Source organism: Theropithecus gelada, chromosome 4 (genome assembly GCF_003255815.1).
Source record: "Theropithecus gelada isolate Dixy chromosome 4, Tgel_1.0, whole genome shotgun sequence".
In the NCBI taxonomy this organism is placed as follows: Eukaryota; Metazoa; Chordata; class Mammalia; order Primates; family Cercopithecidae; genus Theropithecus; species Theropithecus gelada.
The window spans coordinates 58990624-59014013 of record NC_037671.1 but is presented as its reverse complement, the minus strand read 5'-3'; the positions used below and the strand labels follow the sequence as shown (position 1 = coordinate 59014013).

The following is a 23390-nucleotide window of genomic DNA, read 5'->3' as shown; positions in this document are numbered from 1 at the left end:
TAGTCCAAAATACACTTCTTTTTTTTTGAGAGGATGGTGAATTGTGGCATTGGGACAGGGTATTTTCCGTTTGCTTACATGTGCTACTCAATATGCAATATCTCTGACTCGTTAGCATTTAAACTTAGTTCAGGGTAACTATATAAAGAGGCTCTTTAGAAGTGTGAAAATGAAACATTAAAGGTATGGAATTTGTATATCAAAAAAGCTTTAGAGATGAGGGATTCGTGGACAATTTAGGAACATCAAAAGTCATCCAGTCTGAGTTGTCATTTTGAGGAAACAAGGTCCAGAACAGTGATCTGAGTTGCTAAACTGTCAGAGCCACGATTGGAAGCAAGACCTCATAGTTGAGAACACTCTCTTCAATGCTGCATTGTTTCCCTGTTTATATGCCATGTTTAGCTAAGCATTTACAATTTTTTATACTTACAAATTAAAAAACATTATTTCTACTTGCATGTTTTGTAAAATGAACTGACACCCCCCCATGTTTAAAATTGACTTAGAAAACCCAGACATTTAATGTTTTTTTTTTTTTTTTTTAAAAAAACTACATAATAATATTTGGAGCTTATGGGAGTATTAAGCAGGCAACACAGCTTTCTCAAGTTTATTTCTAGAACATGGGTAATCACCATGACTCCAGGCACACCCGTCTGTTTATTAAAGCAAAAGAATCAGGAAGTCTGAGATGCAGACGTTTCAGGATACTAGGGAAGTGAAAAATAGTTTTTTCTGAAATGAGAGCCCTGCTTTTTTTTTTTTTTTTGATGGAGTCTCGCTGTGTCGCCAGGCTGGAGTGCAGTGACACGATCTCGGCTCACTGCAACCTCCACCTCCCGAATTCAAGTGATTCTCCTGCCTCAGCCTCAGCCTCCTGAGTAACTGGGACTATGGGCGTGCCCCACCACACCACAGAATACCCTAATTTTTGTATTTTTAGTAGAGACGGGGTTTCACCATGTTGGCCAGGGTGGTTTCGATCTCCTGACCTCATGATCCGCCCAACTTGGCCTTCCAAAGTGCTGGGAATACAGGCATGAACCACTGCATCTGGCCAAGCTCTGCTTTTTATAAACAAATGACTATCATTATTTCCTATTTTTAAATCCTTTAAAAATGGTTTTGGAACTTTATCAGCTCCCTGTAACTCCAGAGATAACCGTAAATGAGACTGTAAAAGAAATGAAGTTATAAAGACAGGCATTTCGTATCAACAGTATTTTTATTGATGCTGACCAACAACATTAACAGTAGTGAGCATTTCTTAAGCACTTCCTATGAGTCAGGCTCTGTGCTTGGCAATGGGCATTAGGTCATTTAATCCTAACACCAACCCAAGAGGTAGATGTTCTTTATAAATTGGAAAGCCAAAGCTCAGAAAGTTTAAGTAGTTTGTCCAAAGTCCTACAGCTAATAAGTAGTGAAGCTGGGTCAGGAGGCAAAAAGCTCTGCTGGACTACAGGGCCAGGTCTAGCCTCAGTTCTCTGTTATCTCCCTAGTTAGCTTGCTGAGAGCAATCCCATTTTTGATTTATGGTTAGGAGGGTTTAACTGTGGGTTATGAGACTATGTTGTGCTTTAAATCTCTTGTTCTATAACAAGCTTCAGGGCAAGTATTGCAGGCAATGATAAATAAGATAAATATGGATAAATAAGAAAAAACTAATATTTATTGCAGGAAATTGGTACTTACTGAGTACATACATACTGTGTGCTAGTTAGTACAGGTGCTTTTGCAAAATTCTTTTACTGTTCATTTTCGCGTTTCACAAATATTTTCTGAGCGTCTGTTATGGGTTTGTCACCATGCTAGGAACTGGGGACACAGCATGAATGAAACAAAGAGCTTAGTTTTTGGTGGAGGAGACAGACAACAAGCAGATAAACAGGTAAATACATAATGTGTCAGATGGTAATAAGTGGCGGGGGAGGAAAGTGAAGCAGGATAAGGGGCATAGAGTAATAGGTGGGGAGGGTAAAGTTACATAAGGCTTTTAGGGGAATAACTTTCTTTAAAAGGGTGCCGTTTGAGCAGAGACCTAACAGCACATCAGGAGGCCTTGTAGGTCATGGTACAGGCTTTGGATTTTATCCTGAGTGAAGTGGAAAGCCACAGGAGGGTTTTGAGCACAGGCACGATGTACTCTGACTTAGGTCTTTGAAGACTGGATTTAGCTTCTGTATGGAGAATATATTGTTGAGGACAAGGAGGCAAGCAAGATTAACTGGAAGATATTTTGCAATAATTGTTCAGGCAAGAGGTGAATGTGACTTGTAATAAGAACAACATAGCTCTGGCTGGGCATGGTGGCTCATGCCTGTAATCCCAGCACTTTGGGAGGCCCCGGTGGGTGGATCATCTGTGATCAGGAGTTTGAGACCAGCCTGGCCAACATAGTGAAACCCCATGTCTACTAAAAATACAAAACAATTAGCCGGATGTGGTGGCAGGCACCTGTAGTCCCAGCTACTCGGGAGGCTGAGGCAGGAGAATGGCGTGAACCCGGGAGGTGGAGCTTGCAGTGAGCCGAGATCGCGCCATTGCACTCCAGCCTGGGGGACAGAGTGAGACTCTGTCTCAAAAAAAAAAACCCAAAACAAAACAAAGAAAACACATAGCTCTAATTTATTGAATGCCTACTATGTACTTTATGTATATCATTTTAGTAATCCAGTTCAATTTAGCTATCCTTGTGGTTTAGAAGATGATAAAACTCAAAATCTCCCAGTGGCTTAGAATTGCTCTAATGGGAGCATTTCAGACATTGTGGCAGCAGTTTTTGGTAGCAGATTTTCAGACTCCCATCAGATCACAGATTATATTCTACCTAGAGAATCAGGAAGGCAGGTGAGAAGGTAAGGCCATCTGTCCCTATGACTCAACAGAGCAGTAATGATGAGCTTTTACTTTCAACTAGGGAAGAAGGGCTGAGCATGGTGGCTCATGCCTGTAATCCCAGCACTTTAGAAGGCTGAGGCGGGAGGATTGCTTGAGCCCAGGAGTTCCAGACCAGCCTGAGCATCACAGTGAGACAATCCCCGGCCACTCTTCCCCCATCTCTTCAAAAAATAAAAAAATTAGGCAAGTGTGGTGGCACACCTGTAGTCCAGCTACTTGGGAGGCTGAGGTGGGAGGATTGCTTGAGCCTGGAAGGTCAGGGCTGCCATGAGCTGGGATCTCACCACCACACAGTGAGCTGTGATCTTACCACCACACTTCAGCCTAGATGACAGAGCAAGACGCGCTATCTCTCTCTCTCTCTGTCTCTCTCTCTCTCTCTCTCTCTCACACACACACACACACACACACACACACACACACACACACACACAGAGAGAGAGAGAAAACTAGGGAAGCAGAGAGGTGGATTGTCACAATTAAAGTGTTCCAGGCCATATTTCTTTTGAGTGGTATCCTGAATTGGGCTAGGCTGTTTCTGTTAGGACAGACTCATTTGACTCCTTGAATCTCTGTCTCTGTGATTGTCAGAAATGGCTCCAGGAAAAAATCATGATGTAGACAGCTTATCTACTTCTAGGAACCTCAGTGTTCCCTTTTTGTTTTATCTAAACACTTCTGCAGGACACAGTCTGGTGGCCTTATTCATACTGAAGTATAAATAACTGATACTGTGCCACTTAATATTTTTCATCCATGGGTAGTTTGGTTAGAAATAAAAAGCTTTACATCAAAAGACTGTATCTGTTACTAGAAATTTAGGCGATAGCATGCAGGTGATGTGAAGGGAGTTAGATTATTTTTTCAAGTCCTCAAAGTGATATAATTTTGGTCATATAGCTATAATCACTGCAATTCTAAATACTTGATATCTAGTTTTTATTTTATCTTTTTATTTTTATTTATTTTTTTATTTTTTTTATTTTTTTTTTTTTTTTGAGACGGAGTCTTGCTCTGTCACCCAGGCTGGAGTGCAGTGGCCGGAACTCAGCTCACTGCAAGCTCCGCCTCCCGGGTTCATGCCATTCTCCTGCCTCAGCCTCCCGAGTAGCTGGGACTACAGGCACCCGCCACCTCGCCCGGCTAGTTTTTTGTAATTTTTAGTAGAGATGGGGTTTCACCGTGTTAGCCAGGATGGTCTCGATCTCCTGACCTCGTGATCCGCCCGTCTCGGCCTCCCAAAGTGCTGGGATTACAGGCTTGAGCCACCGCGCCCGGCCTATCTTTTTATTTTATAATAAATGCTATGGAAATGTATTGAGTAGTATGTGCTGAGCAGGCATCATATTACAGGATTTACATACATTATTTCATTTTAATAATATCTAGTGAAGTAGATATGACTATTCATGTTTAGAATATGAGCAAGTTGAAGATGTTAAGTAATTTTCTTGTGTGGTAGTATATGGGCAGTTAATTATGGAGCTGGGTGAAGCACTCTGGCTTCCTAACTCAGCTTGGTAAAAGTCCTGCACACTTTCCATAAAACTGTAAAATGTGAATTATGGCAGGTGTTTCTACTTCCCTGAAATGTAGTAAAGGTGAGTCATAAGTCTTCTATGCAGTAATATGGTAGACAATTGTGTTAGTTAGGGTTCTCCAGAGAAACAGACCAATAGGATGTATTAGTTATAGCACACACACACACACAGAGATTTATTTATTTTAAGGAATTAGCTCATGCAATTGGGCTGGGAGATCTATAATCTGTAGGGCAGGCCAGCAGGCTAGAAATTCAGGAAAGAGCTGATATTGCAGTCTTGAGTCCAAATTCTGCAGGGCATCAGGCTGGAAACTCAGGCAAGGTCTCTATGTTGCAGTCTTGAAGAAAATTCTTTCTTTGAGAGATCATGGTCTTTGCTCTTAAGGCCTTCTACTGATTGGAGAAGGCCCACCCACTATATGGAGGATAATCTACTTTACTTGAAGTCCACTGAATAAATGTTAATCACTTTTAAACATACACCTTCACAACATTTAGACTGATCTTTTATGAAAAACTGGGTACCATGGCCTAGCCAAGTTGACACATAAAATTAACCATCACATCAATAGCCAGCGATTTTCACTGAATAGACTTTTAAAGGTACCTAGGTACCTGGATTCTCCACCTGCAAATTCTGTAGCTGGTTCATGTGCTGTGGACACAAACACAAGGCCAGTTCAGGAAGAGAAAGAAGGATGGCACAAGGGAACAGATAGTCATATGTTCTATGGTGTGCTTGCTTTTTGTGATAGAATTCATCATATTGTTTTATGGACACAGATATACATTTTTTAAAATTCCTCTTTGCTTTATTATTGTTGGAAGAAGCTATTAGGCTGGCTTGGAAATCCCCAGTTGAGAAAGGGAGGAGAAAAAACACCCAAGCAATATTTCAGGGTCAGGAGGGCAGCTGTGAAGGGGAGGAAGGTCAGGGGATTGGAATTCACACAAATCCTAAGTGTACATGATGACTAAGGAGGAGAGGGGTGTGGGCTGCACAGCTGTAGCACAGGATTCTAACTGCCCTGTGATGGGCACTGTGAAAGAATGAGTGAATTTGCTTCATAAATGCAGTGGGAACAGTTATTACTTAGAGACAATTGGAAGTCAGAAGAAATAGGGGTATTTTTATTTTTATGTTTTTAAGTAGAATATCATGGCTCGTAAATGTTATAAGAAGTATGTGTAAATGGCGTGACTATTATGTTCCCCAAAACAATCCTGTGTGAAAGGGGACAATAAACAAGATGGTTTATATACTCTTGCTCTCTGTGTGTATGAGAAAAAGGATGAATAAGGGATGGAGTGGCTCCATAACACTTCATTACCAGCATGCTACCATCTCAGCAGTCCCTTGCATGATGCTGACCAGCTGCAGCTTCTCTAAGGGGCAGGTTTCTACCACTCACTCACAGCAGCTCCAAGAGCCAGAGCTGTAGTTGGAAGAAAATGCAGGTCTCTTGGAGGTTGGTATCTAGCCAGCCTTGTGTCTTAAACCAGTTTGAGTCATCACAAACTAGGAGGCTTATCAAAAGGAACGTCATCATCTCGAGCTCTCCTTGTATGACTTGCCTGGGACCCACTGATTTTCCTACTACTATTCTCTGTCTCCCCACTATTATAGTTTTGCTTGACTTCTGACCTTCTTCTCATTCCCGCATAGTAAGCTAGTTTCACTTCTTACCTTAGCAGCCTCAGCCCTACCTTTGTCTAGCCTTCTTTTTTCCAGTCTCTAAATGTTTCCCAAATTCATCCTCTCCTTTCCACCCCCAATTCCAATGATTTAGTTCAGGCTCGCATCATTTATTGCTGGACTGTTACAGTAACTGCTCACTAATCTTGTCTGAGTTTGATCCCTCTTCAGTCCATGAGTCACGCAGCTATACAGGCAAACTACTTATAACCCGTCAGCAACAATCCAGGTCCTACAAGATGAATTCTGGGCCCCAGTGTCACATGCAAGCCCTGCTGTGATCTTCATCCACCACCTGCTTTCCAGCTGCCTCTGCTGCCACTTCCACCTGATGCTCTCAAAGCACCTTGTGCTTTTCTCACTTCTCATTCTGGGAGACTGATTGGATAACTCGAAGGTCCTAACATCTTCCCCCCTCAAACACTATCTTCTTTTCTTACCTGATTTGGAATAAGGTGTCAATAAGCAAGCAGGGAAATATATTGTCTTCTTCCCTGGATCTAGAATAATTCAAGGCAGCCTTAAAATGAGAAATGATGCTGGAGGAAGGAAGTAGCTGCCATGCTCATCCTGTTAGTGGGCTCTGTGTATGTGTGTGTGCGAGACACAGACGGACATACCCTTGGGGCCTTTTTAGCCTTTGTTGTGGCAGAGCTTTCTTTCTGAATTTCTACTCACATTTGACCAAGCTGCTGAAGCCAAGCTGCCAAGCCAATAAATTCACCCAACAGACATTCATCAGGGGCCCCCTCCTAAGACCTGGGATTCTGAAGTACATAAGAAACAGTTGCTACCCACACGGTGAGGTTTAATCTCAGTCTATACACTCTGGGGTAAGAGGTGTTCCTTTGTCTTTTTTTCAACTCACCTCAGGTTCTGACTCCCAGGTCTCCATGAGGCCGGGCCTGGTACTCCCCATTTCCTTCACCTCGGAATTGTGTTAAGGTTCTTGGGTCCTGTAAGATGCATGCCAAGGTGTCAGGGAATGGGAGGGAACATTTGTGCCTCCAGGTTATGTGCATCTCAAAAGATTTAGGCTTGTGAAAAAGGTATTCTTGCAGGCTATTTCTGCTTCCTGTCCTGCCATATAGCTTCCTCTAGGGGTAAAGCAAGGAAGGGACAGGTCCAGATCACCTCAGGAAAGAGAGATAAAATGAAATCTACTGTGGGCTTTAGTGCAGATATGGGGGCTTTGAGCCACACAGTTGTTCCAGATGGATCTCAGGTGTTCTAAGATGAGGATGTGCAACAGATGTCAGGGGAAATCCCAATATTAGTTAAGGACGTTTGGAATGAACTTAGCATTTATTCTCGAGAGGAGGCTGTGGTTGGATTGGTTTGCCACTGTGCAATATGAATCATTGCACCTGAGCAGAATTTTCCACCAAACCAGCTCAGAGGGATCAGGCACTGATCCCTGGTTCCAGTTGGGTGTGGCTTAAGGTAGCAACCGAATTGTTTGCATTTAATGTACATGGAACAGCCCTGCTTTCCTCAAAAGAGGGAAGTGGGAGTGCCAGGCACTTAAAGTTTCATAGACCTTGTTTCTGTACAATAATAAAAGTTTTTATTTTTAATGAAAAAGTAATTCTTTCACTTAAGTACCTACTGTTTGAAGTGAAAGAGTAAGTGTGTAAAAGCTATTATCAAAAGCAACTTTCTGAAGTCTCATTAATGAAGACAGGTAATGAAAATGGAAGCATAAAGAAGGTATAAAGACATAATTTTGCTTGTGTGTCAATAGGGAAGAACTGAATATCTATAATTGCTTTTTTATTTACACTAACATGGTTGTCTAAGTTTTTGTTGTCTCCAGTAACGGAGACAATGAATTTAAAAGAAAAAAACCTTCTGAATTACAAAAAGTTATGTATTGGAAAGATACAGGGACATCTCAAAGGAGGTTTAACAACCAAGCTTGGGAGGGATAGATATGGAACTCATGGACTTTGTATCCTGAGAGCTGTTACTAAGGTGACCCAGTTGCAATAACTTCTAGTTTCTATATTTCCTGAAGTGACAATTATGTTGGCTTAATCATCTACCCTTGGATCAAACAAGTGTGAATAGACAACATCACATAAGAGCTAAAATTTACTAATGCTTCCTACATGTTGACCAAGGGTAGGTATGGGAGCAAAAACCAGCAGGGAGTCGTCAGCAGTAGTGATGGGTGGGTGGGTCCAGCTAGATTCGTGGGGATTGTGAGCCAGCATTTACATGAGTCATACAGCTTTCTTCCATTTCCTGGGCACTGGAAATGTTAACCAGGGTGTTTGGGGATACAGCAGAATGAAGTGAACACTTGGATGTCAGTAGAAACATGGAATTATCTATTTTTGTTTGTTGTCCATTTAACTGAAATATTTTGAAAGCTTTTTGTTTGTTTTGTTTTATCCCCTCTTCTCCAGTTTTCATATTTTTAAAAATTTCATCCCCATTCTATCAATTATCACGATCCCTACCTCTCCTCCTCTATCTTTTCCTTTACTTTCTGAATACAGCAATGTCATCCATCACTTACTTCATGCTAGGGGCTCCAAAGTCATATGTCTCCAGGGGTCAGGTATCATACATGCGAGGACGGTGTCAGACTGGAAAGCACAGGTCTTTTACGTGTCCTTTCTTTAAAGGGAAAACCACTAGGGCCAGTATTCCACATCTGAATTTTCATGTGAAAATTCCCAATTTTTACGTGTTTGCTGTTAATTTGTTTTTAAAAATGAGTAGGCCAGCCATAGTGCATCTGCAATGATGGCTGTATCAGCAGTGAACAGTTTTGGATAGGATACTCTTGGAAGAGTGAAGTGAGGGAGCTGGGGAACTGTATCTCCAACCTGGCTTCTGAAGGGACTGCGGAGGCTCGACTTGATTTAGCCTCTCTCTCCTCATCAACTTTATACTGTGAACCATATTTTTATGTATGTATTTATACTATTCCACCAAAATACATATTTTTAAGCCTAACAAGTGATAATAAGATAACTGATATTTAATTATAAATTGGCTATTTTGTCACTTCTGCTCTCCCAGTTAGATTTCAGGCCCTTCTAAGAAAGAAGCCTATGAGTACTTAAGACATGTTTTTAATTAACTGACATAAACATCCATTTAAACTATAAGATTAAGTATTTTCTAGTTAAATGTATGTTTTCAATATTTGAGTTTATCTTCCTAATGCATTTGTTTTGTGGGGCTATTTTTGGAGATATGTTTGCTTTTCTTTTAGGCAAGTTATTTAAAATGTTCTTCCTTTGGTTAGAAAGACTATTTGTAGATACTCAAATGTAAACTAGTTCTGATGTCTCTATTTCTATAATTTTCATATGATTGGGATTAGGTGGACTTGCAAAAAAAAAGATGTCTGAAATTTTTTGAAAGTTTTTTTACATTTTTAGAAAAATTTTGTATTTTGATACTTTGCATAGTTTTTATTTTATATGTAATCTGTTTGGGGAGATTTATGGAGGTGTGGGAACACATAGGACCAAAGAATCTTTGAGTGGAAAGAGACCACAGAGTAAGCGAAGGCTTGGTCCCCTGGAATAGGAGAGTGCTTACTATACACAAAGCAGTCTGGGAGTACTATAGTTGTGCATTTTGAATGGTTTTTCTTTGATGTGAACTGATACCTGTCATTTCCATGCTTTGGCCCTAGTACTGAACCCAGAACAGGTCTAGTCTTTTTGGGATCCTCAAATATATGGTAATCTTTAGGGCTGTGAGTATATGTTCCCCTAGTGCCAAGGACCACATGTGGTCAAGAGCACAGGCTTTTGTGTCAAAAGGACCTATATGGAAATCCTGGCTGCACCTTGTACTGACAATGACTGTGGACAAGTTACTTAATATCCCTAACTGTGCATTTCTTTATTGGATTTCAGTGAGTGTTAAATAAGATAGTTAGTGAAAATGCTTAAATTATAATCACCCAATAAATAAGGCATCTGGATAGAATATACTAAACTGAAAGAAAGGAAGAAGTCTTGCAGAATGTCTTAGTGCTGAGCCTTGATTGTCTAGGATTCAAAGTGATATACCTATTGGGAACTGAAATTAATATGTTGAAGAGATATCTGCACTCCCATAGACATTGCAGCATTATTCATGATAGTCAAGTTATGAAATCAACCTTCCTCTGTCCCATCAGCAAGCTTGGTGTCCTTAGAAATACAGTACTAAGTAACACTAACCAGTGTACAATCATTATACCCTAGAAAGAATTTGTGTTCTAAATTCCAGTGTTCTTTCATAGGCTGATGAACTGGGCTTCTCTACCTAGAAAGCAACCTTTGACTTCCTTAACTCTGCCTGACACTGCTTCCCTTGAGTCAGAACTTAGCAGCAACCTGCTTCCTCTCCCTCTGATCCCCCTTCCTCTCACCTCCACCCAGGCTCTTCTGCCTCTTGGAGTTAAGGGTTCCTGCATATCTCCCCTAATAGAAGAGAGTGAGAGCCAGCTAATGGCCTCACTACTAGACCCCCTCTCCCCCACTTACAACTTAAAGGTGGTTTCCAGGTAAGACTTAACTGAGAGCTATTTATTTGGTAAAAGATTTCATACCTTAATTGTTCAACAAGTTTTGAAAATTATTAACTAAAGCAAGCACAAGTTGCCCCAAATTTACCATATCTCATTTTTTCTTCAAGGAGTTAAGCGCATTTTCCTTAACTGTTTTCTCCTACATCTATTTATTTGTGGTAGAGCTTATTTTCCTTGGGACTTCTAAAATCAGATAATGTGCTCTTGCTTTCTAACTTATTTCTAAGTAAAAAACTAGTCATATAATGATAGTTTTGGGCCATAACATATATTTTGATACAACATTGAGGAAGTTAGTATTTGTACCTACCTACCTAAGGGAATTTTAAAGAAAATTGTGTCTTTAATTTTCCTAATTTTGGAGAAAAAATTTTCTGTTTTTGTTCATATATCAAAATTATGTGATACTGAACCTATCTTGTGTTCACTGTATTTTACATTATTAATAAATGAATAGCAGAGGAATTTCTTTTATATTTTTCTGTCTAGAATTATGCTTAGGACTAAGGCAAGCAGATCATCTTTCTTTGGTGACTTCTTGACACAGGCCACTGCTTCTAGTGCTTCTCTAAGTGTTTATGAAGAAATGTTACGAGAAATTTCTTAGATCAAAACTATCACTTTGTCCTTGCAACCTGTATATGTTGATTTTGTGAGCACAGGAATAGACTAAGCAACACTTAAACACAGCGCAAAAGACCTTGCTGTGTGCAGTGGCTCATGCTTCTTATCCCAGTACTTTGAGAGGCCAAGGCAGAAAGATTGCTTGAGGCCAGGAGTTTGAGAGCAGCCTGGTCAACATAGGGAAACCCCATCTCTATAAAAATATTAAAAAATAAAATCAGCCTGGTGTGGTATTATGTGCCTGTAGACCCAGCTACCCGAGAGGTTGAGGTGGGAGGATCTCTTGAGCCCAGGAGTTCAAGGCTGCAGTGAGCTATGATCATGTCTTTTTGCACTCCAGCCTGGGCAATGGATCAAGACCTTGTCTCTTAAAAAACAAAAAACAAAAAACAAAAAACAAAAACAAAAAAAAACCTTGCTATTTCCCCCTCAATTCTTCATTTTGAAAAGATTCAGATTTATAGAAAAGTTGAAAGAGTAGGCCAGTGAATACTTATTGTTAGCCTATTATCACATTTAATACTTTTCCTTGTTTTTATTGAAACAATAAAAATAAGTGCAGATATCTTGGGTTTCCTCAGCCTGCATCTCCTATGGATAAGGACACTTTTCTACATAACCACAATAGTATTATTGCACCTTAGAAAACTAACAATAATTTCCTAACATTGTCTAATAAACAATCCATGTTCCATGTTCAGATTTCCCCAGTTGTCCCCAAAATGTCTTTTTAGCTTTTAAAAAAGAGTCAACCCAGAATCCAACCAAGGTTCATGAATTAGTTGTGTCTCTTTTGTCCTTTTAGATCTAGAACAATTCTTCCTTTTTGGGTGTGTATGTTTTGTGTCATTGACCTTTTTGACGGATCTAGGACAGTTGTCTTGTAGAATGCTTCACAATCAGGATTTTTCTGTTTCCTTGTGTGCTTTCTATTTTTGGGTTTTTTTCTGGTGAATATTTTGAAATACACATACAGAAATGTGCTTAAGTTATAAATATGTGGGTTTGTGAAAGTTTACTTTTCAGCCTCTGGGATTTAAACTTTTGGCTACTTTGCAAACTCTTATCTCTGCACTTCTTTCTCCATTGCCTGTAGAGAATGCCTATTGCCAAGACAATTTCCTGGCACTTTCCTACAGATCAGGGTGCTAAGGCTGGGCAGCATCCAATTTAGGCAGTTCCATTGTACTTATCTCAGATCCCCCACTGGGGTTTCAGTTAAAGAAGGTATTGTTCAGTTCCCCTTCTGAAAATGTTATTATGTAATTATCCTGGCTTTAGGAGATTTGGGTTGTTTTTATACCATGTGAATGAATTGGCTATCAGGAAAGTCATTTTAAAGCTTTTGGTGATGTAATTCAATTGTTAAAACTGCTTTAATAACTAAGTTGTAGAAGACACAATATAGCAGGTCCTTGAATAGTGTTTTGTTCAATGTCTTTTTGTTATAATGTTGATGAGAGAAAAAAAAAATCAATTCCTGGCTGGGGCCGCTGTCAGTGGAGTTTACACTTTCTCCCCATGCCAGCGTGGGTTTTCTCTGGATGCTGCAGTTTGCTCCCACATTCCAAGGATGTGCACATGAGGTTAATTGGTCCCATTCTGAGTGACTGTGGGCATAGATTATGATTGCACCCTGCCATGGGATGGTGTCCTGTCCAGGTGTGGTTCCTGCCTTGTGCCTTGAGCTGCTGGGATGGGTTCTGGCCACCCTTGATCCTGAACTGTAATAAGCAGGTTGGAAAAGGAACGCATGAATAAATGCAAATTATTGTAAAATAAAAATTTGTAGGGTCTACAATAATCTTACAAATGCATGACAATAAACGATGTGGTATGAAAGTGCTCAGTGGGTCTGCCATATTTGTGATTGGCTTTGAACTGCATGGCGGTAGGAGGTACTCCTTATATTTTTCATTTTGCAAACATTTATTCCTTGATTTAACCCCCCACCCCGATGACTGCCGTCATTTACTGATTTACCAAAAATTGGGTAAATAATTATCTTATTTTGTATTAATCTTCTGTAAATGTATGTATAACTCACATTTATTTCAGTGTTTAATATTAGAAGTGTTTTGGTCTTCTCTTAGAAGTTTCGTGATATTTTTATGACCAGAAATATTATTTGCTGTAGGAACTTAACTCTCATTTATATTAATTAGTCTATGTAAAATTGGTTTTATTATATGTCCTTTGACTTAAAGCAGCAGTTTCCAAAAACTATTGATGGTTTTAAGTGAGGATTTAATGTACAGGGTTTTTGGCTTGTAACCATCTAGTGCTTTTTTGGTTGCAGAGATTCAGTATCAGTCCAGAAGTAGCTCATGGTCATTTATGAAAAAGGCCAACTGTTAAAAAGTATTATGACCTAGGCCAGCTTTATCTTCACTACCCAAATTACTCTGCCCCCTACTCCACAGCTCTTTCATGTATCTCTTATTTTCAGCATACATGCCAAATGGGGATGACAAATGATGGTGTGAATTGGGGTCTTAACCTGGGGTCAGTGGGTCAGTGAATCCCATAAAATGATATGCAAAGTTTTGCATGTATTTACTCTTGTACTTTGTTCTGGAAAGAGGTTTTCATAGATTTCATTAACTTTTCAGGGGTGCCCATGAGCCCAGAAATGTTAAAAACACTGACTTAGTTACTTCTTCATAGAGTTGTCCATATTTTCTCTAGCCCTTGACATAAAATCTTTTTACTTTTGGTAATCTTTTTATGTACTTGTATTGGATTAAAATATTATAAGGAATAAAATTAAATTCATTCAGAATCTTAGTCATCACCCAAAAATAATTGCTACTTACATATGGGTAACTATTACATGTATATGCACAGGCACATATTTTAAGAAATCATTCTTGATGAATTGTTTCTTCTTTACTAAATATAGAACAATAACATTTTTGTTTAATTGCTATAGAGTAGACTATGGTATCCATATAACTATATTTAAGCAGTCTCCTATTGATGGACATAGCTACCATATTTGTATTTTAATAGGAATCAAATGTTAGGCAACAGTAGTGGAATAGTAGATAGGAACCTGGGGCTTTTGTTGATTACAGGAGCCCTCTTCCTTTGTCCTACCTTTCCAAGCCCCACATCAAAGGTTAGACTCTGGCCTTTGGGTGAGAGAACATATTTGCTTTTCTTAAAACAAAAGGGAACTGTAGTTCCACACTCTTCTCTAGCCCCCAAGATAGTAACATGATTTGGCAAATCATTTCAAATCAATAAAGAATATAATAGGTTTTCTTTAGGATCAATCCACTTTAAAGCAGCTCCATTTAAATCTGTTCCCAATTTTCAGGGTTCAAATGGGCCTACTTTTGTATAGTTTACCTTATTTTTTTTTTTTTTTTTTTTTTTTTTTTTTTTTTTGAGACGGAGTCTCACTCTGTCGCCCAGGCTGGAGTGCAGTGGCCGGATCTCAGCTCACTGCAAGCTCCGCCTCCCGGGTTCACGCCATTCTCCTGCCTCAGCCTCCCAAGTAGCTGGGACTACAGGTGCCCGCCACCTCGCCCGGCTAGTTTTTTTGTATTTTTTAGTAGAGACGGGGTTTCACCGGATTAGCCAGGATGGTCTCGATCTCCTGACCTTGTGATCCGCCCGTCTCGGCCTCCCAAAGTGCTGGGATTACAGGCTTGAGCCACCGTGCCTGGCCTCAGTTTACCTTATATTTTTAAAAAGTATTCATGAAAATTTTTGTGGGAAAAAATCCAGTACTTTAATTGTTAAAACACTTGGATCATGTAGCCTGGGAGAGACTTTACCACATATAAATATGTATGATTTCCCTCAGTTTGTGTGTGTGTGTGTGTGGTCCATATTTTCCTATGATATAGTGCTGAAAGAAGTGTTGTTGATTGTCTTTTCCTCTTTTTCTCTCTTATCTGTTTACCAATGACACTACCAGATTAGAGGCTGCACCAGTCAACACCCATGGGTCCAGGGGTGGTAACTGTTCCCATCTGGCTATGAGTGATTAATGGTGTTTATGTCATGGCATAAATCACATTTCGTTGTTCAATCAGCTGAGACTCAGGCCATTAAAAAAATTTACTCTACAAAAATCAATAACCAGTGGGTTTTGGAAAGGAGCAGTTCTTTAACAGTTATTCTCCAAATCTGTCTGTAAAGATAAATAATCAAATTACTATACTCACTAAAATAGTACAGGTAACAAGAAATATAATCTCACAGATAAAGGATGACTTTAAGTAAGGACAGATAGGAAGCCATTTTTAGGAAGATAGAAAGCGGCCAAAGAAACCCAATACCCTCTTAAAAGTCTTTAAGAATGTCACCCTTTTATACAGAGCCAGCCAAAAACAAAATCTCAGAAAGCTCAAGATGGATTTTCAGAAAAGCATGGAAAATAAATTGGGTTGATAATAGCATGCTGTGACTGACCTAATGCCACTCACAACTCCCTATGGATTGTAGCTACAATACAGAAAATCAATTTTATTTACTTTTTGCCTCAAGTTTGCCTAATACCTTATTGTCATTAGAAAAATATACAGACTCTAAATAAATAAATTAGTCAAGATGGTGAAATTTTATGTAAAGTAAAATGGAAGACAGCTTTTTTGGGGGGAAAGAATAGAGAGCTACATCTTACATACCTCACTTTGTGGGAATATTACATGAACTTCTAAAAGAATGGGGTTTACACCTCCTATGTGCCCACAAAAAAGAAAAATAAAATGAAATAATGGTGTTGACCATGCATAGCCACATGCCTAAACAGATTGAGATAAGGTTAGTAGTCCTGATGCAATTAGAGTTTATTTCACGTGCCTTGGGTGAGTGTTTTGGGATGTGGCTCACATAGCCTGTTTGTGCTGCAGTTGCCACTGCTTTTGTGGGAAGCCCAGTGTTTTTGCTCAAATTGGAGCATGCCTCACTGATTTCTGCCTGTAACTTGCTTCTTGGGAATCCATGGCTGCAAGTTACATCTCAGGAATTCGAGTTATACCAGTTTTGCATCTTTACCATGAGTCTCAGTGAAGTAGAATTCTCAGTAGGAAAGTCAAGACTTCCTTTTGATGTGTTGTTATGTTTATAATTTTGCAGCAGAGATAGTCAACATCCTTGTTTCATTAGTAAGCCAGTGGCTCTCTAAATAATCACAAACACAACCCAACAAAGAAGGAAGGAATAACACCTTGTGCCTTTTCCCTCTATGGAAGATATAACACTTTTATGCAAGACATGACCCTGCAGATTTGCTCCAGCTAGATGAAGGGAGGACTAACCTTCAGGCCAAGTGCTTTGGTAAAAGCATCATGCTTCTCATTTCACAGTGTAATGACCAGGAGCTGAGAAGAGCTCTGTTTCCTGTCACTGAGCTGCATCATTCTCATTTACATTATTGGCAGCTGTTACTTTGCTGGAAGTTTAAATTACCTCAAGAACTCTAAACCGAGTTCAGATGTTTGTTTATTGGCGCTGCCATAGGCTTCTGAAAACAGTCTTTTGTGTTCTCCCAGTCTTAAGAAAAGGCTCTTCTCAGAATCAGCCCTTCCTCCCTCCTTGCTCTTTTCTGGGAACCTGCTTCAGTCTCATGAAGAAATTAAATAAAGAGGACAGGGGCTTAAAATCGGTCGGAACAGAGTCTCCAGTGGTGAGGTGACTTGAAGCGGAAAGGAGTTGGGACTCAACATCCTGCATTTGTGCTTTGTTTTCGAAACTTCGAGTTAGTTGCATTAATGAATTAACCAGCAGGCTAGCAATGGAAAATGTTTCTACTGTCCTGGTGGGGGAGCCAAATACTATAGATTTGTAACAGGAAGGCTGTTGATTCTGGCTTCATTGTTGGGCCAGTCATTTGTGAGCTGGTGGCCGGACCACAGGCCACACACTTCTTCTGTGCAAATCTTCATGTATTGGAACTGCCTGTGTATTGTTTTTACGATTGGAGACTTGGCCAAGAAAAGATGGTGAGCCCCGGGTTTCATTTTTTTGGTTTCTGTATATTCCCTCAGCTCTGAGGATGGTGCAGGATATGCCAGACCCAGTTTGGGGGCAGGGAGGGCGGCGGTGGTGATGGTGGGGATGTTTAAATCGATGAGCATATGTGAGTATTTTGCTGTTAATGCTTTTTCTGTGTCATTCTCTGTAGAGTTCCGGGAACGCGTCCTATCGCTGCTCTATGTCTTCCTCTGCGGATTTTTCCGATGAGGATGATTTCAGCCAGAAATCTGGCTCCGCATCCCCAGCTCCGGGAGACACCTTACCCTGGAATTTGCCTAAACATGAGAGGTCGAAAAGAAAGATTCAAGGGGGCTCAGTGCTGGACCCTGCCGAGAGGGCAGTGCTTCGGATAGCAGGTAAGAGCATCTGGGGAAGGGGATGGAGTGGGGGAAGAGAGTTGCGGAAATTCACCCATCTGCTTCCTGGGGGGCCATAGCGGGAGCTGATGCACTGGGCAGGAATCTGTGCTCAAGGTGGGGGAGGATGATGACCATGTTTACTTTATGCCTTGTTTTACTGATAGAGCCATTTGCCCTGCCTGCTGGTGACTAAGCTGTTTGGCCCTGCCTTCTGGTTGGATGAATCGATTCCTTTGAAATGCAAGGAAATATTGCACTAAACTTTCCTATTTACTGCATTAGTTACCGTAACATTCTGAAAGTATTAGCTGCAGTGATTGCTAGTATATTTGCGGGAAGCTGGAAGTGAGCAGCCTTTATTTTCATTTTTGCCCAGGGGCACTGAGCTACGCAGATTTAACTCAAGAAGATTCACGGTTTTCGGTACCCAGGATTGCAAAGCATATTCCAGCAACTTGGATGTTGTTTTTCTTTAAATGTAGCATCTCTGTCTGCATCATCATATCCATAGCAGCTTTCTGTCCTTAGTGCTTTTGAGGGTTTGGCCATCGCGCCTTCCTGATTAATTAATACATGAGACGTGCCAGTGTTTCTGTTCTGTGTTACCGGGTGTTGCCTTGCATTGGCCCTAAAAGCTGAACCAGAAGTGATGGCTTGTTTTACCCAGCTGAAAGCTGAGAACACTGTGGAAATCAACCTTCGAACCCTCGTGTGGTTTGTGTGTATGTGTCCTGTGCATGAGAGGTGCTTCCAGGGGTGGTTGTTCCTTTCTTCCCTCTCTCTCTCTCTCTCTCTCTCTCTCTCTCTCTCTATATATATATATATATATATATATATATATATATATTTTTTTTTTTTTTCCGTCTTGGAAATGGTAACAGGGAAGGATGGAGTGTGTCCTTGGGGACTTTCTTGCAAAGGCAGAAGGCCAGGTGTTCTTTAGGTTTGTTTCTACATCCAGTGGTTCAGGCTTCCTTTCCTTCCCTCTCTACCACTCTTAACTCTGGAGGTCCCTTTCCACAGTTTTTTTTTTTTTTTTTTTTTTTTGCCTCCTATACTATATTGCAAAGTTGGTACTTTCTTTTCCTCCAAGGGGGCTGGCGGGGACCAGCCCAGATTCCAGCCATCAAGGCAGCTGAGAACCCCCTTTTTGTCCTCCCAATGGGATTTTCTAATTACGGGAAAAACAAACAGTGCCTAGCCAGCCATTCTTTAGTCAGGGTTTCTGGGGCAACAGCCTTGAGCTTCTTCTGGTTTCCGCTGTGAGATGCTGGCTGGTCTCACCCAGGCCTTTGAAGAGCAAGGGATCGAGTGAGAAAGGGGAGGTGGAGGGAGGATGGAAGCTGTGAGAGTGAGCAGGGGTAGCCTTGGAGAGTCAAGGCAGACCAGAAAATGTTTAGTCACTGAGGCCTGCCTCCTTGCCCTGTTGAGAACTTTTCCGCAGGTCTGAGGCTCCAGCAAGACGAATGCCTATACAGATGACACTGCCCATACCAGATGTTTGACTCAGCAGAAAGGGAAGATAGATGAAAGAAGGGTGTGAATGAGAAGTTACTGGGGGCTGATGGCCCACTTAGGGCATCAAAATGGGATGCCTGTTCTATGTATTTTTTGGAAGGCAGAAGGTGCTTCTGGGCTGAGAGTTTTGGTAGTAGTGGCAGAGATGGATATTTTGCTTTCAGTAATGAAGGAGGGAGTTATGACAGAAGGACAGGGCAGGTATTTGTTAGGGGCAATGAGATTATATAAATTGGGAAAAACTCTACTGGGCAGGAAGTTATGAGAAATGTAACCATCAGTGTACACTGCAGGTGGGGAAGACATTGAAGAACTCGATGTTCTAATGGGATGCAGTGTACATGAAGGTGCTGATGCTGTTAGTAGACTGTGGAGTCATTGATGCAGGGGCCATCGCTTGTTAATTGTAAAATGTTTACTGAATTTGTAGGGATAGCTGTGAAGTTGGTGGCAGTTGATGCACTGGGGACCTCAAAATTCCATTCTTTAAAACTTACAGGCCAGGCGTGGTGGCTCATGCCTGTAATCCCAGCACTTTGGGAGGCCGAGGTGGGCGGATCATGAGGTCAAGAGATCGAGACCATCCTGGCCAATATGGTGAAACCCCGTCTCTACTAAAAATACAAAAATTAGCTGGGCATGGTGGTGTGCGTCTATAGTCCCAGCTACCCGGGAGGCTGAGGCAGGAGAATTGCTTATACCCAGGAGGCAGAGGTTGCAGTGAGCTGAGATCCCGCCACTAAACTCCAGCCTGGTGATAGAGTGAGACTCTGTCTCAAAAAAAAAAAAAAACAACAAAAAACCCCAAAAAACCAATTACATGAATTCTTCAAAAGCAGAAAAAGATAAAATGAAACAACAAACAGTAGTGAAGCATATTATTTTATTTTGTTTTGAGACAGATTTTCTCTCTCTCTGTCACCCAGGGTGGAGTACAGTGGCGCTGTCTCCAACCTCTGTCTAATGGGTTCAAGTGTTTCTCCTGCCTCAGCCTCCAAAGTAGCTGGGACCACAGGCATGCGCCACCATGCCCAGCTAATTTTTTTTTTTTTTCATTTTTAGTAGAGATGGGGTTTCACCACGTTGGCCAGGCTGGTCTTGAACTCCTGACCTCAAGTGATCCACCCACCTCAGCCTCCCAAAGTGCTAGGATTACAGGCGTGAGCCACCACACCTGGCCTATGATTGTATTTTAAATAAATATTGGTAAATTAGCTTTTTGCTAGACAAATCATAAACAATAATCATACATGGAGGATAGACTTGGGGGACCAGTCCACAAATACCTGTTTAACCTATAATGTGGCTAAATTATGAAATTCAGCTATATTATGTGTTAAACTGGCCACTGATCACCCAGGGTGAGGATGAGGGGTACATGTTATCTAATGGAATTTGGTGCTGTGGATAATATGAAAACATACAATTGGAATTTCAACTTCTAATTTTATTACATATTTTCATACTCTTCCTGAAACTTACTGCCTCCCTGAAATTCACCCTTTTTAGGAAATGAGGTGAAGTTCAGAAATGGTGTGAGGATGTCTGTAGTGGTCATTACTTAGTAATAAAAGAGCTGAGAGTTTAGTATTTTTATTTGTTTTTAAGGTCCTAAAAATAGAATTGATTGTGAAAATGTCTATCGAGTCAAAAAGACTATGTGGTCTATGGGATACCTTAATTCACCCACATTTAGCAACTACTTATTGAGCCCCGGCAATGAAATGAAGATTAGCACACAGTTCTGCCTTTAAAAAGTCATAGTTTCAAGAGAGATTAGTGAATGGATACAAACTTACAGTGAATGGATACAAACTTAAGTGAGTTAGGACTCACTTACAGAAATGAGTCCTAATATTCCATAGCAGAGGAGGATATCTATGGTTAGCAATAATATATTGTATATTTCAAAACAGCTAGAAGGAAGGACTTGAAATATTACCAATACATAGAAATGATAAATGCTTAAGGTGATGGATACCTCAAATACTCTGACTTGATCGTTACACATTGTATGCATGTAAAAAGTACTTGCAGTATGGTACCCTCATTAATATATAAAATATGTATCAATAAAATAAAAAAGAATAAGCTGGAAAAGAAAGGTCATAGTCTAATATGATAAATGGATGTGTTGTTAAACCGTTACAACGCGGTAATTATTAGTTGTTACAGGGATTAGTTGTGATGGCTCTAAGCACATAAAATTAAAAGAACCCAGAGGAGAGTATAATTAACTTGGGGGGAGAAGGGAGGCGTGGGAGGTTCCTGAAAGGTTTCTGAGAGGAAGTGCCACTTGAACTGAGATTTAAAGAGCTTGATGGAATTAGGGTGAAAGGGAAGCCCACCTTAGAGGGATGGAACTACAGGAACAAAGGTAGGGAGATGGTTTAAATGAGAACTGCAAGTAATGTGTGTTGCTAAGTGTGGGATTTGGAAGGGAAAGACAGAAACTGTAAAGATGTTTGTGTGCAATCCTGAGGCAACTGGACTATTTATGTTGTAAGTGCTAGGGAACCGCTGAAAGATTTTTAAGCAATGGAGTGGCATAATCAGGTTTACGGTTTGGAAAGTCATATTAGTGATGGTGTCACATGACGAACACTTCTTATTATTTGTTTATTTAAAAATTTATTTATGAGTTGAGGGTTTGCTCTGTTGCTCAGGGTGGAGTGTACTGGCGTGATCACAGCTCACTGCCACCTCTAACTCCTGGACTCAAGGGATCTCCCACTTCAGCCTCCCGAGTAGCTAGGACTACAGATGTGTACCACCATGCTTGGCTTATTAAAAAAATTTTTTTATAGAGATGGGTTCTCATTGTGTTGCCCAGGCTGGACAAGTGATCACTCCTGGGCTCAAGTGATCCTTCCTGCCTGGGCCTCCCAAAGTGCTGGGATTATAGGAGTGAGCCACAGGGCCTGGCCAACTTCACTTTATTTTGTTTGTTTGTTTTTTAGACAGGGTCTTCCTCTGTTTCTCAAGCTGAATTGCAGTGATGTGATCTCAGTTCACTGCAACCTCTACCTCCTGGGCTCAAGCGATCCTCCCATCATAGCCTCCTAGGTAGCTGGGACTAAAGGCTTGTGCCACCATGCCTGGCTAATTTTTGTATTTTTGTAGAGACAAGGTTCTACCATGTTGCCCAGGCTGGTCTTGAACTCCTGGGCTCAAGCGATCTGGCCACCTTGGCCTCCCAAAATTCTACTATTACAGGCGTGAGCCACTGTGCCTGGCCCAACTTCACATTTTTAGTGCTTTTGTATCTATTGTGGTTTCATCATGTTAACATCTGAGACTATAGTATGTTTACTTCTTATCTCCTCGGGTCAATGTGAGAATAAAACAATGAAATATAAGGAAATGGGCTTTTAAACACCCATTGTATAAATGCTTTTTACATATGAGCAATACAGATCTGCTGTTCTTAGCTACAGGATATTGTAAGTTGGGTTTTTTAGTCATAAACTACCTATAAAGTTACATGCTTTGTCAGTGATAATGCTATTTTAAGAAAAGGATTTTTGTCCTATCCAAATATTTTGAAGTTGGAATTGAAGGATCAAAGGAGAATCAGACTTTGAACTCAGGCAAACTTGGGTTTTAATTCCTCCTCTGTCCATGACAGTTGTGTTTACTTGGACAATTTACCAAACTTATCTTAGCCTCAGTTTCTTTATCAAAGGGGTCATGGTTGTGGTGATTAAATATAATAGTGAATGCAAACAATTCTGCTAACTCCTTGGCAAATCAAATGCTCTATAAATGATAGCTTACCCATGGCCAGATGTTCTTCTAAGCACTTAATATGGTATCCTATTTAGACCTCCCAAGAACCCCATGAAGTAGGTACTACGATTTTCTCCATTTTCAGTTCAGAATCTGCTGAGAAAGGAAGAGAAACTTTGCTAAGGTCATAGTGTTAAGAAGTAGTAGAGCTAGGACCTGAATTCAGGCAGTCTTTACTCCAAAGTCCAAGCTATTTACTGCTATGCTTTTGCCTCCTCTCTATGGAATACACTATTATTATTAGCATATTAACCCAATGTTACCCTTCCAAGAATGCATGGGGCAAAAGCTATTTTTAAAAACAATCCCAAATGCTGCTTCTGCTCATTTTGACTGGTTCCTTAAATAGATGATTAAAATTACTAAGTGTGTGCTGACTATATGCATAAAACTGGATGCTACTGAGTGTCAGTCTCAGATGAA

The 23390-nt window shown here is 40.5% G+C and overlaps 1 protein-coding gene across 2 annotated transcripts in view; it reads left to right on the top strand.

The window, feature by feature from the left end:
- The window catches only part of LOC112623776 (dystonin), a 485036-nt gene that overhangs the window by 80382 nt on the left and 381264 nt on the right, over positions 1-23390 (top strand). Inside the window, exons 1-2 of one of the 2 annotated variants that reach the window (XM_025384439.1) lie at positions 17114-17267; positions 17450-17657. In XM_025384439.1, the coding sequence (XP_025240224.1) occupies positions 17265-17267; positions 17450-17657 (211 nt within the window). In that variant the 5' untranslated portion in view covers positions 17114-17264. Of the gene's footprint in view, positions 1-17113; positions 17268-17449; positions 17658-23390 lie in introns of those variants that run through there. The other variant, XM_025384438.1, reaches the window with a different exon arrangement.